The 16147-nt window shown below is 40.3% G+C and overlaps 1 protein-coding gene across 11 annotated transcripts in view; it reads left to right on the top strand.

The window, feature by feature from the left end:
* The window catches only part of TPX2 (TPX2 microtubule nucleation factor), a 60870-nt gene extending 44723 nt beyond the window's left edge, over nt 1–16147 (top strand). For 9 of the 11 annotated variants that reach the window (XM_057701453.1, XM_057701459.1, XM_057701448.1 and 6 more), the window contains 6 exons: nt 9097–9192; nt 10227–10403; nt 10790–10936; nt 12826–12937; nt 13586–13773; nt 15355–16147. In XM_057701453.1, coding sequence (XP_057557436.1) covers nt 9097–9192; nt 10227–10403; nt 10790–10936; nt 12826–12937; nt 13586–13773; nt 15355–15465 — 831 coding nt within the window. In that variant the 3' untranslated portion in view covers nt 15466–16147. The other 2 variants (XM_057701458.1, XM_057701457.1) reach the window with 2 other exon arrangements.

Genomic DNA, 16147 nt, shown 5'->3' with positions numbered 1-16147 from the left:
CTGAATTCTCTTAGCTGTTGCTTGTCTGTAAAGCTTTTGATTTCTCTGTCGAATCTGAATGAGATCCTTGCTGGGTAGAGTATTCTTGGTTGTAGGTTTGTCCCTTTCATCACTTTAAATATATCGTGCCACTCCCTTCTGGCTTGCAGAGTTTCTGCTGAGAAATCAGCTGTTAACCTGATGGGAGTTCCCTTGTATGTTGTGTGTCGTTTTTCCCTTGTTGCTTTAAATAACCTTTCTCTGTGTTGAATTTTTGTCAATTTGACTACTATGTATCTTGGCATGTTTCTCCTTGGGTTTATCCTGCCTGGAACTCTCTGCGCTTCCTGGACTTGGGTAGCTATTTCCTTTCCCATGTTAGGGAAGTTTTCAACTATAAGCTCTTCCAATATTTTCTTGGGTCCTTACTCACTCTCGTCTCCTTCTGGGACCCCTATAATGCGAATGTTGGTGCGTTTAACGTTGTCCCAGAGGTCTCTTAGGCTGTCTTCAGTTCTTTTCATTCTTTTTTCTGTACTCTTTTCTGCATCAGTGTTCATCACCATTCTGTCTTCCAGGTCACTTATTCGCCCTTCTGCCTCGTTCATCTGCTATTGGTTCCTTCTAATGTATTTTTCATTTCAGTTATTGTGTTGCATATCTCTGTTCATTCTTTAATTCTTCTAGATCTTTGGTAAACTTTTCTTGCAACTTTTCTTTTTTTTTTTTTTAAATAAATTTATTTATTTATTTTATTGGTTGTGTTGGGTCTTTTTTTGCTGTGCGCGGGCTTTCTTTAGTTGCGGTGAGTGGGGCTACTCTTCCTTGTGGTGCGCGGGCTCCTCATTGCCGTGGCTTCTCTTGTTGCGGAGCACGGGCTCTAGGTGCGTGGACTTCAGTAGTTGCAGCACATGGGCTCAATAGTTGTGGCTCACGGGCTTTAAAGCGCAGGCTCAATAGTTGTGGCGCATGGGCTTAGTTGCTCCGTGGCATGTGGGATCTTCCTGGAGCAGGGATCGAACCTGTGTCCCCTGCATTGGCAGGCAGATTCTTAACCATTGCGCCACCTAGGAAGCCCGCAACTTTTCAATCTTTGCATCCAGTCTTTTTTCAAAGTCCTGAATCATCTTCACCATCATTATTCTGAATTCTTTTTCAGGAAGGGTGTGCATTTTATCTTGTCCCTTCATCTGGTACAAAGTCTTTTGCCTTTTCATTTTCTCATTCTGTGGCTGTGGTTTTCAGGTCCACAAGATGAAATACTGCTGATACTGCTTGATTCTGCTGTCTGCCCTCTTGTGGAGGAAGCTGTCTAGGAGGCTCATGGGTGCTTCCTGATGGGAGGGACTGATGGTGGGTTGGGCTGGGTGGGTGGAGCTCAGTAAAACTTTAATGGGATTTGGTGGGCAGAGCTCAGTGACACTTTAATCTTCTTGTCTGCCAATGGGTGGGGCTCTGTTCCCACCCTCTTGGTTGTTTGGCTTGAGGCGACCTACCACTGGAGCTTACAGGCTCTTTGGTGGGGCTAATGGCGGACTCTGGGAGGGCTCACGCCAATGACAACTTCTCAGAACCCCTGCCGCCAGTGCCCGTGTCTCCTCGGTGAGCCACAGCTGCCCCCCACCTCTGCAGGCAACCCTCCAACACCAGCAGGTAGGTCTGGTTCAGTCTCCTGTGGAATCACTGCTCCTTCCCCCTGGGTCCTGGTGAGCACACTTTTTTGTGTGCCCTGCAAGAGTGGAGTCTCCGTTTCCCCCAGTCCTATGGACGTCCTGCAGTCAAATCCCTCTGGCTTTCAAAGTCTGATTCTCTGGGGATTCCTCCTCCTGTTGCTGGACCCCCAGGTTGGGAAACCTGACATGGGGCTCAGAACCCTCACTTTAGTTGGTGGACTTCTGCGGTATAACTGTTTTCCATCTTGTGAGTCACCCAGCATTTATGCGATTGCACCCCTCCTACTGTCTCATTGCAGCTTCTCCTTTGTCTCTGGATATGGGGTGTTTTTTTTTGGTGAGTTCCAGTGTCTTTCTGTCCATGATTGTTCAGCAGTTAGTTGTAATTCCGGTGGTCTTGCAAGAGGGAGTGAGCGCACATCCTCCTACTCTGCCATCTTGATTGCTCCTATATATTCTTAAAATCATCAACTCATTTTAAAAGTAGTTTTAAAGGGAGCATTTAAGTCATTATGTAAATAGAAAATCAGTACTTTTTGCCATGAATAACAACAATAATAGCTAATACTTCTATAAAGCTTATGTGCCAAGTTTTATTCTAAGCTCTTATATAATAACTTACTTAATTCTCATAACAACCCTGTGAAGTAAACATTGCAGATTCTATTACCAGTCTGTTTTGTAGAGATTAAATAACTTGCCCAAGATCACAAACTAGCCAGTGGCAGAGCTGGGATATGAATTTAAGTAATATGGTTCCAGGGTCCATGATCTTGTATTAAAATAGAAGGTACCTTTTGAAATAGAAGATTCTTAGGAAAATATGTGATTATTTCAAAAAAAAAAAAAAAAGGTCTACATCCTACCTAACAGTGCTTATTCATATTCCGTATCACCGGTATTACCTGAACTCCTAGAAACACTGATTTAGGAAATTGGTTTGGTAGTTTGTTGTACTTTGGAAATGTTGGGACGAAGTGGTAAGTAGGGAAGGGTGACTAGAGTTCATTAGAGTTAGTTAAGTGAGATCTTAGAATAGCGTTTTAATTGTTGAGAATTCTGGGTAAAGAGATCAGCAAAATACTAGGTAAGTATGTAAGATGCTACTGAATTGATATGCTGTAGGGAAGTGATTGCCAAATCCAACTGGTTCTCAGAATCCTCTGGGATTTTATTACACAAACAGATTCCTGGGCCCCAGTGCTGGAGTTTGGATTTGTTAGGTGCAGCATAGATTAAAGAGAGCCCTGATGAAGACCTTAGTGTCTGACACACAGTAAGCAGTCATGTTGTTAATGCTAACAACTATTGCATGCTTACATTGTACTGTGTTTTGTGTAGATTATCGTATTTCTCATAACAACTCTTAAGAGATGTGTTCTATTTTTATCCCTACTTTTCAAATGAGGAAAGAGATGCTAAGAGGTGTCTAGTATGCAGAACCAGGATTTGAACCTGTCATCTCCTTAAACACTATGTTATTCTACCCCACAATGCTGTAATCATTGTTTATTTTGGCAAATGCAGTTTTTGAGTTTGATGCTGGCTGTTTGCAGCTCTCTCCCTACTGAAATTTCCAGTGACATCACTTCAACTTTTGGATTCTAGAGAAGCAAAGCATAGAAGGAGTCATAGATGTATTTATTCCCTTCCACTCTTTTCATATTTTCAGAAATGGAGGCGTTGAAAGAGGAATGTGGCTTGCCCATAGATACATTTTTAAAAGTTGGTGGCAGAACTGAGGTTAGGTGTCTTAACTTCTAGTGTTGGACTCTTACAGCAGAAAAGCCTGCCTCCCAGAGCCCGAATGCAGCTGTCTGTCTGCCACTGTTGTCCCCATCTGTGTCCCCCGGTGCTGAACCTCTCTTTCCAAGTGTCCTTACAGCATTTCTTGTGCTCTCCCACTTGTTGATAGGTAGCAAGGAGACAACGGGGCTGATGAGAGATGGGCTTGGTCAGCAGTGGGCCATGAGGCAGGGATGAAAAAAGGGCTCTGGGGCAAGAGGTGGAGTGATGAAAGCCTTGAGCTCAAGGGTGTGAAATGTGAACTTGGTGCCGATATCTAGTGGGGAGCCGGGGCACCACAGAAGTGGATGTCGTGTCAGTGAGGCCAGTGAGTAATTTTAGCAGTGATATTTTAGGGACCTGGGGAGAGCAGCCGGCTTTTAAAAAAAAATTTTTTCCCATACTCCCTGAGATGTGACATTGCTTCATGGTAATTTCCTAATTGCTCTGGGACAGGCCTGAGAACTTGTTCCAGAGCACTTGGGGGCATATCCTGCCTTAGGGAGAAGTGCTCACCCCTAACATTCCATTCCCTATCCTGGACTGCTTTTCCAAAATGGGTCATCTGTCCACCCACATTGCCCACTTCTAACCATATATCACCTCTTTAGAGAAAGCTTCCCTCATCTTCCTTTCAGAGCTTCTTCCCCCATTATCCTTCAGCTCCACATTCTGTTCAGTTCCTTAAGAGCACTTGTGGAAATCAGGAAATACTTTATTTGTTGCTTTTTCTCTTTCCTCCACTAGAATGTGAACTCCCTGACAGCAGGGACCATGTATTGTTCACTCCTGTTTCCCCAGCACCTAAGCATCACAGCATAAGGCACTGCACTATTGCATAACTTCCTGAGCAACAGTACAAGCTGAAATGCACCAGCCTGTGTTAGACACTGGGAATTCGAATGGAATTAGGCACGACCTTCGTCCTCATTACAGTCTGGGAGAGCAGATTGACATGTAAACAAGGACAGTAATACTCATCAACATATGTTTATTGAACAATTACTACTTCTTGTAGGTGCTGTGGAGAACACAAAGGAATGCAAATGGCAACATCCCTGCCTTCAAGGAGCTTATAACTAAAAAACTTAAAATAGTAAACAAGAAGCCTTCTCTGTTTCTAGAAACCCAACTTCTTTTTCTTTATTTCTGATTGAGCCCCCATTGCCTTTGATTGCAGTGGAGATGGGTTGTGGATAAATAGTTGCTGCAAAGTTGATTTTCATAAATCACCTTTCCCTCTCCCCCAAGTAATTATGAGGATTGATCCTACTCATAAATATCTCTTTCATGGCTTACTTATTAGAGATTTCTTTTAAAATGTACACCGCTCTGCTGGGAGGATGTAGAGAGAGGACAAAAATAGGAAAAGAGGGATCATTTTAAAACTGAGTCCTCAGATATTTTTTTTTCTTTTTAGTAAATGGTATTTTTTTAAGAACTTTTATTGAGATACAGTTAGTATACAATAAACTGCATATATTTAGAGTGTACAATTTGGTATCCCAATCTCCCAGTTCATTCCCCCCCAACCCTCCCCGCCTTCCCCACTTGGTGTCCATATGTTTGTTCTCTACATCTGTGTCTCTATTTCTGCCTTGCAAACTGGTTGATCTGTACCATTTTCAATAGTCCACATATATGTGTTAATATATGATATTTGTTTTCCTCTTTCTGACTCACTTCACTCTGTATGACAGTCTCTAGGTCCATCCATGTCTATACAAATGTCCAAGTTTCATTGCTTTTTACAGCTGAGTAATATTCCGTTGTATATATGTACCACATCTTTTTTATCCATTCATCTGTTGATGGACTTTCGCTTGCTTCCATGTCCTGGCTATTGTAAACAGTGCTGCAATGAACATTGGAGTGCATGTGTCTTTTTGAATTATGGTGTTCTCTGGGTATATGCCCAGCAGTGGGATTGCTGAGTCCTATGGTAACTCTATTTTTAGTTTTGCAAGGAACCTCCATACTGTTCTCCATAGTGGCTGTATCAATATACATTCCCACCAGCAGTGCAAGAGCATTCCCTTTTCTCCACACCCTCTCCAGCATTTACTGTTTGTAGATTTTTCTGATGATGCTCATTCTAACCGAGTTCTCAGATATTTATCTCAATTACTTTATTTTATGAAAAGAAAAAAACCAAAGACTAGAAGGCTATCTCGTGTTATATAGGTTATACAGACTGCAATCAAAGGTGGGCTAGAACAGACCTCTGACTCCTCGCTCGGTGTTCTTCCCATTCCCATGTATCCTGGCTGTGTTCAAGCTACAGGCTGGCATCCACAGGTGTCCAGGATTTGTAGAACAACAGATTTTTGTTGTTTTCTGGCAAGCATTATTTCAAAACCCATTTCATGAACTTTTATCACTCTGATTACAAGTTCTGCTGTATTAAATTTTATTGTACTAGTGATTCTGGTTTTCATCCGAAAACATATGGGAACTTCCACAGCAGAATGGACATTCCCTTTACAGTGGTCACCTTGAGAGCTTATTAATTCTTTCCAAAGGTTAATATTGTGCAAAGCATTTTGGAAGAGCCACTTGTCTTGGATCCTGTGGCACAGTCTTTTGGATCTCTTTAACAATGGCAAGTCTTCATATTTTAAAAATTAATTTGCTTTTAGGGGCTGGTCTAAAGTCATTCAGAGCTAAAACTTTCAAGTAGTCTAAAATAACTGGAAACAATATTGCTTAATTAAAAGTAAAGATTGAGCAACTGCCTTGCATGGCCCTAAAACTGGCTTTGAAGGCAACTCCAAGAAAGACATTCCAAACATGTTTGGAGCAGTTGCAGCATTGTTGGGATTAAGAAGTCTCCCAGGGTATAAATTAGAGTCCAGGAGTCTTCAAGTGCAAGTGTAAATTCTGCTATTCATGCTTACTGTATTCATTCAACAAACATTTACTGAATGCCTTATAGTTGCCAAGGTCTGTGTTAGGTATTAGAGATTGATGTAATAACAGTCCACACTCCTGGAGCACTCATACGTTAGCAGGAGGAGATGAATACCTAAATAAACAAGTGCAATGAAGTTTTGTATGTACTGTAATAGACTATATACAGGGGAGAGTGGAGTCAAGTAGGTTCTGGGAGTGAAGCAATCTATTGAAGTGTTTTGTAAGAGAAGAGATGCTTTAGTGGAGACTTGAAAAGAAGGGTTAGATGCTTCCAAGCAGCTGGAGCATTTCTGAGAGAGCATAAGCAAAGGTATTGAGATGAGAACCGTGTTAAATTTTGGCAGCTACCAGTAGTTCATTGTGGATGGAGGGTGATGCCTAAAGAGAGGCAAGAGATATGCCAGGAAAGTCAGGCAGGGTACCAAATTATGAAGCACCTTGTACTTCACGCCAAGGAATATGTTATACTGTTGTAGGTAGTCAGGAGGAACCATGAAAGAATTTTAAGTCAGGAAGTAACATCAGATCTTCTGACTGTATAAGAAAATGGACTGGCGGAATGAGATGAGAAGCCGAAAGACTGTTAGAAGGCCAGTGGAATGGTACAGGTAATACATGATGTAGCCTGTGGCATGACAGTGGCAGAAAGGATGCAGAATTAGAGAGCTGGATGGGGGCAGCATATGGATGTGGGTATAAGAAATAAGGAGTTACTGAGGATGTCTCAAGAGATGTCCCTAGAGAGAACATTTTGCACTTAGGGTTAATTGCCAGATTCATGATAGAGTGATATGAGAGTCAGAATTATGTTAGTTTCGAGTGATGTGCATAGTACGGTACAGATGATTCAGTATGAAAGGATTTGAGATGTTGGCAGTGTTTTGGAATCACAAAGGGGGGAAAAGTCTTTGGAGGAGTCGAATGTATTAGAATTAAGGAATATAGAAATTAAATCCCTCTTTTAAGCTACCCTCAAAGAGATGTGAGAGTTAACAGCTTGGTGTTCTTTCCATATTTTATTTTCAATGCTTAGATTAATTATATATACATTTTATTTTATTTTAATTTTTTTTAGTATATGTGCAAGTATCTTTTTGAAATTTAATTCCATTAAATTTATTTATTTAAATAAAAATTTTGGGGGGTATAGTTGATTTACAATGTTGTGTTAGTTTCGGGTGTACAGCAGAGTAATTCTGTTATACATGTATATTCATTCCTTTTCAGATTTTTTTCCCATATAGGTTATTACAGAATATTAAGTAGAGTTCCCTGTGCTATACGATAGGTCCCTGTAGATTATCGATGTTATTATATATAGTAGTGAGTGTATGTTAATCCCAAGCTCTTAATTTATCCCTGCCCCCCCCACCCCCATTTCCCCTTTGGTAACTATAAGTTTGTTTTCGAGATCTGAGTCTGTTTCTGTTTTGTAAATAAGTTCATTTATATCATTTAAAAAAATTAGATTCCATGTATGTGACATCATATGTCTTTCTATATATACATTTTAAAAACACACAAAAATAATATTCTTTGTTTCAGGAACTTGTCCTTCCTGTTCTTTATTACTGTTCTATGTCAGTAATAAAGATTTATTTTATTCTTTTTGATGGCTGTATAATATTCTATTGTGTGGATGTACAATTTTTTAAAATTAATTTTTATTGGAGTATAGTTGATTTACAATGTTGTGTTAGTTTCTGCTGAACAGCAAAGAGAATCAGTTATATGTATACATATATCCCCTCTTTTTAAATTCTTTTCCCATATAGGTCATTACAGAGTATTGAGTAGAGTTTCCTGTGCTATGCAGTAGGTTCTTATTAGTTATGTACAACAATTTAAGAAAGGATTTAACGAATTCGTTTTTGATAGATAATAGGGTATATGCAATTGTTTATTCTTTTTAAAAATGTTGTATAAATACACCTAAAAACTAAGCTAGAGATAAAATACTTGAGGTGTAATATTGGGTGAAAGAGTATGACAATTTGAAGAGTTAATAGTTAATTCCTAAAGGTTGTACCAGTTTGTGCCCTCTACCTTACCCAACTGTATGAGTGCCCACTTCTCTTCACCTGCCAACACTGGTGTTAATCAGTCTTTTAATTATTACTCAGTCTTATAGGTGAAGAATACCTTATTTTACATTATATTTCTAAAAATTGTTGAGATTGAGCCTCTTGTATATTTTTGTAAACTGCTTGTTCTTTGTCCAGTTATTTGGCAAAAGGAAATTAAGCTAGCCCTTGCCCAGTACTTCTTTCCATTCGCCTTTTGAGGGTAATGTTTTTAAATATAAGTTCTCATTTTAGAGCTGAACATGGAATAGGTTTAAGAGAATGGAGAGTATCTATTCTGTTCCTAGATAACATTTGGAAGTCCTTTTGATGTTGTTTTTAAGGGATTGGGGTATAAAATGGGCGAAAAACAAAACAATAAAATATTGACATTAGTTTATTTTGTGGTGTTTTTCATAAATACCAAAAAAGATTTTGATGAATCCTATTTTTATTGAATACACAACTCAAACTTTATTTTTGTTATTTGCTGTTCTTCTGTCATGCTAATCCACCTTTCAGTGCTAATACATACCGGTCTTAGTTGGATAAATGACAACATACTGAAATACTAACTTTTTTTGATTCCTGATATATGAACTTCTAAGAAAGGGATTAACCTCATCACACAGCCTAGTAGAGACTGTTCTGGGATATCTAATTGAGTTGCTTCTTCTTTCCAGGGTGTTCCTGAAAAGAAAGTACTTCCAATCACTGTCCCCAAGTCACCAGCCTTTGCTCTGAAGAACAGAATGAGAATGCCCACCAAAGAAGATGAGGTGATTCCCTGGATTGGGGGTTTCTACTCCTTCTGCAAATCAATCTAAGCATTATTCTTTCTTAAACTTAGTGGAATACAAAGTCAGTCACTCTTGTCTGGAGTTGTCTTAACAATGGGTATGAGTGATTGATCATCTGTTTTGCTCTTCAAAGAACAAAGTAGTTAGTAAGGGTATGAATCTTTTGGCTTTCAGTGGTAACTAGTTGTAACTTATTGGAGTTATGTTTGCTTCTATTGCATTGAGAATCAGCCTTGTTGTAACATGGATCAGAAGTTCCCAAGACCTATACTCTATTTTGCTAGAGCTGTTGTCACCATTCAGCGAGGGACTTTTAAAACTCATACTAAGAAGTTATATCCGCCATGTCCTTAACATCTCCATTAACCCAAGGGTTGCAAATGTGACCGTGTGGTGATGGTTCATGAAGTTGGAATATATAAACTGTCATTGATCAGACTAGTTTCTTGTTACATCTCCCATTTTATCTATAAATATCCAGAGTTAGGGTAATTTTATAGCAGATCTCAAGCATAAGCCTTTTTATAGTTTAATCTGAAACTAAAATACACAGTAATCTTATGTTACCAGCTTGAACCCAATCAACTTACTTGGTCCTATTCTGGGTTTGGCAACTGGGAATATTCCCAGTCACATGTTTTAGTGGAGTCTGGAGGCTGGGTCAAAGAAGAGGCCAAGGTATATGCTTGGTTAGTACTTTTCTTCTGTTCTTCATTTTATTCACACTGTTTGATTTCATTTAGTTTTTACAGCCATCCTGTGAAAAATTTTAGATCCTTTAAGAGTAATTGTGTTAGTTTATCAAATGCTTTCACATTGATCTCACCCTATGAGTTGGTAGGTGACTTAGTAGGTTGGTATCCCTCTTTGATAGAAAAGGAAGCTAAAGTACTTGAGAGGTTGAGTGACTTGCCTTAATTAATGACTGCTCTCATGTAATGTCTTCCAAGTCGGCATTCAGAGAGGTGAGAGAGAGCAGGAGTCTTGTTTCTAAACTGTAACTTTTTCCTTAGGAAGAGGAGGAGCCAGTAATGATAAGAGCTCAACCTGTGCCATATTTTGGAATGCCTTTTAAGCCCCAAATCCCAGTGGGGAGAACTGTGGAAATATGCCCTTTCTCTTTTGATTCTCGAGACAAAGAACGTCAGTTACAGAAGGAGAAGAAAATAAAAGAACTGCAGAAAGGGGAGGTAGGTGTTTCCATTTCTGCAAGTAGCATAATACTATTCTTTGATCCCTCAAAGCTAATCTTTTATGTTGCACTTTTAACTATAAAATCACTGACTTCCTTTGATCCCTCTAAGAACCTTATGAAGTATAAATAGAGCAAGTCATTTAAATAACCATTCTGGCACAAGGAGGTTAAGTTACTTGTCCGTGATCATGCTGCTAGTTATTGGCAATATTGGGAGGTAAACCTCAGTTTCCTTTTGAGACCATTACTCTTTCTGCTACACCATGCTACTTTGAAAACTGGCCTTTCCTATTTTTCAGATTCATGCAAATATTCTGGAGCAGCTGTTGCTTTCTGCCTAGAAAGGCCTTATCTTAAATCTTACATTTTCTTTTCTATTAGGTGCCCAAGTTCAAGGCGCTTCCTTTGCCTCATTTTGAAACCATTAACCTGCCAGAGAAGAAGGTGAAGAATGCAACCCAGGTTGAACCTTTCTGCTTTGAGACTGACAGAAGAGGTGCTTTGAAGGCACAGACTTGGAAGCACCAGGTGGGGATGGGGAGAGCAGCTAAGACGTGAATTGTTTGATTGTTGTTTTGTTACAGTAGGTAGACCCACCACACTGAACCTCTTCTGGGAACTAACATGCTGGGTTATTTTAGGGGCTCTCACTATAATCAGGGGTCAGCAAACTTTCTGTAAAAGATCATATATTACTTTTGGTTGTGCATATTACATATGGTCTCTGTCACGTGTTGTGTGTGTGTGTGTGTGTGTGTGTGTGTGTTTCAACCCGTTAAAAATATAAAAACCATTTTTAGCTCAAGGGCTGTACAAAAAGAAATTGCAAGCTGGATTTGGTCTGTAGGCTTAAGTTTGCTGATCTCTGCTGTAAGTGATCATCTGGGGCATGTGAGAACTGATAGGCTTTTTTTGTGTGTCAGGAGATTCTTAAAGATCTCATCTATGCCATCTATTAGACTTGTTCATTAAATGTTCACTCCTTTCTGTTGGTGCTTTGATAAGAAACTGCATGGTGAGACTAGATTCTCAGTATGGTAAACTGTTTTCTCAACATAATGTGCTATTTGCTCTTTGTAGGTGACAGATAATTTAAAATGGTTAATCGGTTGTTGGCTGGTTTAATTGGGATCTAATTCTCCCTTGTCTGGGAAAAAATATCCTGAATCCCTAAATTTGTCAGTATTGATACTGTCCATTATTCTGGATTCTGTCCAAAAGGGGCTCTGGCCTAATCTTTATTAGTAGAAAGTCACTCCTCTTGAAGCCTGAGAGATATGATTGCTTAAGTTACTAAATGTAGGCCTCCTTTTGGCACTGTTCTCTAGAAGAACTTAGGACTACTGCTTTGGAAGCAATAGTTAATATCTCTTTCAAGGACTATGACATAGAATGTCTATGTGGGGGGTACTTTCCATAATAAAAAGATTTTTAAAAGTTTTTCAGACATACATAAAAGTAGAATAGTATAATTAACTTCCATGAACTTGTCACCTGGTTTTCTGGTGATCAAAATGTGGAAAATCTTATTTCATCTAATTTCTACCTAGTCATCTCTATACTGGATACTTCTGCCTACACAAGATTACTTTGATTTTTTTAAAAATTTATTTTTTAAATTTACTGGCTGCATTGGGTCTTCCTTGCTGCACGCGGGCTTTTTGTAGTTGTGGAGAATGGGGGCTACTCTTCATTGCAGTGCGTGGGCTTCATATTGCAGTGGCTTCTCTTGTTGAGCACAGGCTCTAGGCGCACGGGCCTCAGTAGTTGCAGCACGTAGGCTCAATAGTTGTGGCACACGGGCTCTAGAGCTCAGGCTCAGTTGTGGCACACAGGTTTCGTTGCTCCGCGACATGTGGAATCTTCCTGAACCAGGGCTCGAACCGTGTCCCCTGCATTGGCAGGTGGATTCTTACCCACTGCGCCACCAGGGACGCCCCCTACTTGCATATTGTATATTGAATAAACTGGATTGTTTGTCCTGTAGGTTACAGTCTTGGATTTTGCTCAGTGTTCCCATGGTGCTGATTGATACGTTCCTCTATTTCCTGTATTACCTATAAATGAGTAGTTAGATCTAGAGGCTTGATTAAATTCCAGTTAGATTCTTTTTGGGGTTGGGAGGGAGAATACTTTACAGGTGATCACGTCTAGGGGTATGTAACGTCTGCTTGTTTATTTTTTGTGATTTTAAGATAGGCCTTAGAAGTATCTTAAAGGTATTTTCTAGTTCTCAGTGGGTTCAGATGTTGTTGGTCTGATCTACTTAACGTAAAAGAGATTTTAATTGAATTTAGATTAAATCACCTGCTGTCTTTATAGATGAAACAATTCAGACACATTCAAACTTGAGTCATTGAGGTGGTAGTTATGGAAAGATGTGTGGCTGCTTATCTGACAGATTTTCTTTCTAATAGCTGGAGGAAGAACTAAAACAGCAGAAAGAAGCAGCTTGCTTCAAGGCTCGTCCAAACACCGTCATCTCCCAGGAGCCCTTTGTTCCTAAGAGAGAGAAAAAATCCCTTACCGGTAGTATTTTATGTGTTCTTGGGGGCTTGGGCAGAATTGTTAGAATTCCTGGGACTCAGTTGTGTCAGTACAGTGCTGTGTCGATCAGAAGCATTTGCCTGTAGAGGATCTAGTTTTTCTCCCCTAGATCTTTGTTGAATCCAGCAGCTATGTTGATAGGCAGAGTGTGTTGGGGTCAGATTCATAGAACAAGTTCCTGGGCAGAGGCAGCTGGCATTTCAACAACAATTTTACTTTCCCCACCCAGAGAGTAGCAAGTAAGTGAGGGAGAGCTAGGACTTCTTTCTGGAGTTCAACCTAAAGCAAGCCTCAGATTAAAAACACTTGGTTCCTTTAGCATTGGGCAGCATTTCAGAAAAGTGGGATTCTTCTCCTAAATCTGTTCCACAATCACTGTGTAGTTTTGAGCAAGCTCCTTCACCTGTGTGTATCTTGCTTTTCTCCTAATTAGATGGTTATAGGGGACCTTCCAACCCTTAAAATTTTGGGACTTTTTGAGTGTGGTTTACTCCACCTTTCTCCCAATTGGGCTTCCTTAGAGCTCCACCTTTCTGTTGTTATGCATATCTGTGCCACTTGCTGGCTCGTGGGGCTAGGTTTATGCAAGACCTGCTTGTGCACCAATATTCTCTCTGTTTCTGTACTCAGAGGGCCTTTCTGGTTCTCTAGTTCAGGAAACTTTTCAGCTGGCCACCGAGAAGAGAGCCAAGGAGCGTCAAGAGCTGGAGAAGAGAATGGCTGAGGTGGAAGCCCAGAAAGCCCAGCAGTTGGAGGAGGCCAGGCAACAGGAGGAAGACCAACAGAAGGAGGAGCTGGCCAGGCTACGGAAAGAACTGGTAACTGGGCAGCATGAGTGCTGACTTAACCTGTGGTTGCGTCTGCTTTGTTTTATCTGTACTTTGCCTTGTTCCAGAAAGGATCTAAGATGGCCTCCAAAGATGCATCAAAGATGACTGAAAATGAGAAGTCACAGGAACCAAGGGTGGTGACAGAGTTGAGAAGTGAATGAGGCTAAAGATGTGTACATTGTGATCCACAGATCTGCTAAGTTTGTGCTATAATTTTGGCCCTTTGTGGGAACAAACCTGTCAGTTGCAAAACTCATCATGGTCAGGAGATATAAACAAGCTAGTTATTTTAAAAATATATTTATCTTTGATCCTGAATTAAGTCAGAATTTCTTCCAGGGGTCTTCATAAGGAGAACATCATGTGCTATACCAGTGCACAGTGATACATTTGTAGGACTCTTTTTTTTTTTTTTTTTTTTTTGAAGCTCTTTATTGGAATATAATTGCTTTACACTGTTGTGCCAGCTTTTGCTGTTGTAGGACTCTATTTAACTTATTTTTATTATTGCCTTAAGGCTTAAGGAAACCATTGTGTTTACAATTAGAATACATAGGTAGGGAAGGACATGGGAATTGTGTGACAGCTGTATTTTCATTTTCCTCTTAATTCTTGACTCAAATTCCTTGGAGTTACAGTGCATATTGGTCCAAGTGACCTTCTATGCTAACCCTAGACAATGATTTAAATATTAGTTATCCAAAAAGAAAGCTGAATTCACATTAGAGACCCTTCTAGGAGGGCAACAAGTGACATTAACTGCGTTAATGAGAAAGAACACAGTTTTAGATGGAACTTCATATGCTTATTAGTAAAAGGATGAATATAGAAATGCATAAGTTGTTGAGGTTCTGTCTAAAAGTGCTAAGCCAGCTGCTGAATCAGCTCTTGGTAGAGGTGACTGGCCACAGGGAGGCTCGAGGGACAAACTGTTAAAGGGACTAGCTTCTCGACAAAATCCAAGCTACCATTTGCTGATTGGATGCAAAAAAAAATACAGTCCTCAGTCCGGGTATACTCACAAAACCAGCCTCAAGTGTTTTGACTTTTCTTCAACACTTGAGTCCTACATCTCGTGTTTGTCTCTATCATAGAGCTCTCTACTAATCTGGCTTGATTCAGGGTTGATTTTAGACTGTCAGAGAGATGGATGAGATCATGCCTTCTCCCAGCAACCCTTCCTGGTTATTGGTTTTTTGTTTCTTTTGGTCCATGCTTTTGGTGAATATTATGATTCAATAAGCTTAAGATTGTACTCTGGCATATTCTTAACGTGTATCTCCTCTCTGCTGCAATTGAGTACAGCCGCATTATACCCTAGTTCTGCACAGTCAAACTGGAGGTAGGTGCAGGCTAAGGGATCCAGCAAGACCCGAATAGAAACCTGCTTGACCTCCTTAGCTCTTGTGCTTTGCTGCTAGACTATGTGCCTTTTTCCCTGCCTCTTTAAATTAGTGACTGGGATTTGCAAAACCATACAAAAATGTTCTCAAGAAGAAAAACAAAAACACCCATAAGCGTAGTTCTCTAACATTCTTATCAATGGTTACTATTTTTCTCACTCTGCAGGTGCACAAGGCAAATCCAATACGCAGGTACCAGGGTGTGGAAGTCAAGTCAAGTGACCAGCCCCTGACCGTGCCCGTATCGCCTAAGTTCTCCACTCGATTCCACTGCTAAACTTGGCTCTGAGCCGCAGACACCATCTGGGAACCAGAGCTGCTCTTTCCATCAAACCAAGAGCCTTCTTTGTCACGGGGCATGGAGAGAACCCATCTCTCCAGGTTGTTCCCTAGTCACGCCTGACAAGTGTGGACTCCAGTTTCATTGAGAGTTTTCCTACCTTATTGCAGCTGATAATGAGACTCAACGCGTGTCTCAACTGGACTCCATGTAGTTATTTCTTGGAACCATCAGTTGACCTTTAATATGGGGCTTAACTCTGACTAGAATTTAAAGTCTCTGTATCAGCACAGTGTAATTTCTATTGTCTTTACCCCCCTCTCTTTTTTCTATTTTAATTAGAAAATAAAGATAGTTAAATACTGAGATAGGATTTAAGTCATGGATTAAATGAGGACCACCAGTAGTATGTCAGATTCTTTCCTCTTCTCTATGCAGAATGAATTTAGAGTTAAGGAGCCCTTTGCTACGAAGGGGGAGGCCTCACTAACTGCATGACAAGGAGGAGACTTGACTGACGGGAACCTCACAGCTGCCCATCAGCTGGCTTCGGGCAGAGCTTGCTGTTCAGGCACATTCTCCCCTTGTTGGTGCTGATAACAGGGAGCGCTGAGCAGTACACGTTTTAAGTCCTTCAGTGACCTGGACTGCAATAACTGTGTTTGTCTTCCCTCCCTGA

Source organism: Hippopotamus amphibius, chromosome 12 (assembly GCF_030028045.1).
Source record: "Hippopotamus amphibius kiboko isolate mHipAmp2 chromosome 12, mHipAmp2.hap2, whole genome shotgun sequence".
Classification (NCBI taxonomy): Eukaryota; Metazoa; Chordata; class Mammalia; order Artiodactyla; family Hippopotamidae; genus Hippopotamus; species Hippopotamus amphibius.
This window is presented reverse-complemented; position numbering and strand designations above follow the sequence as displayed.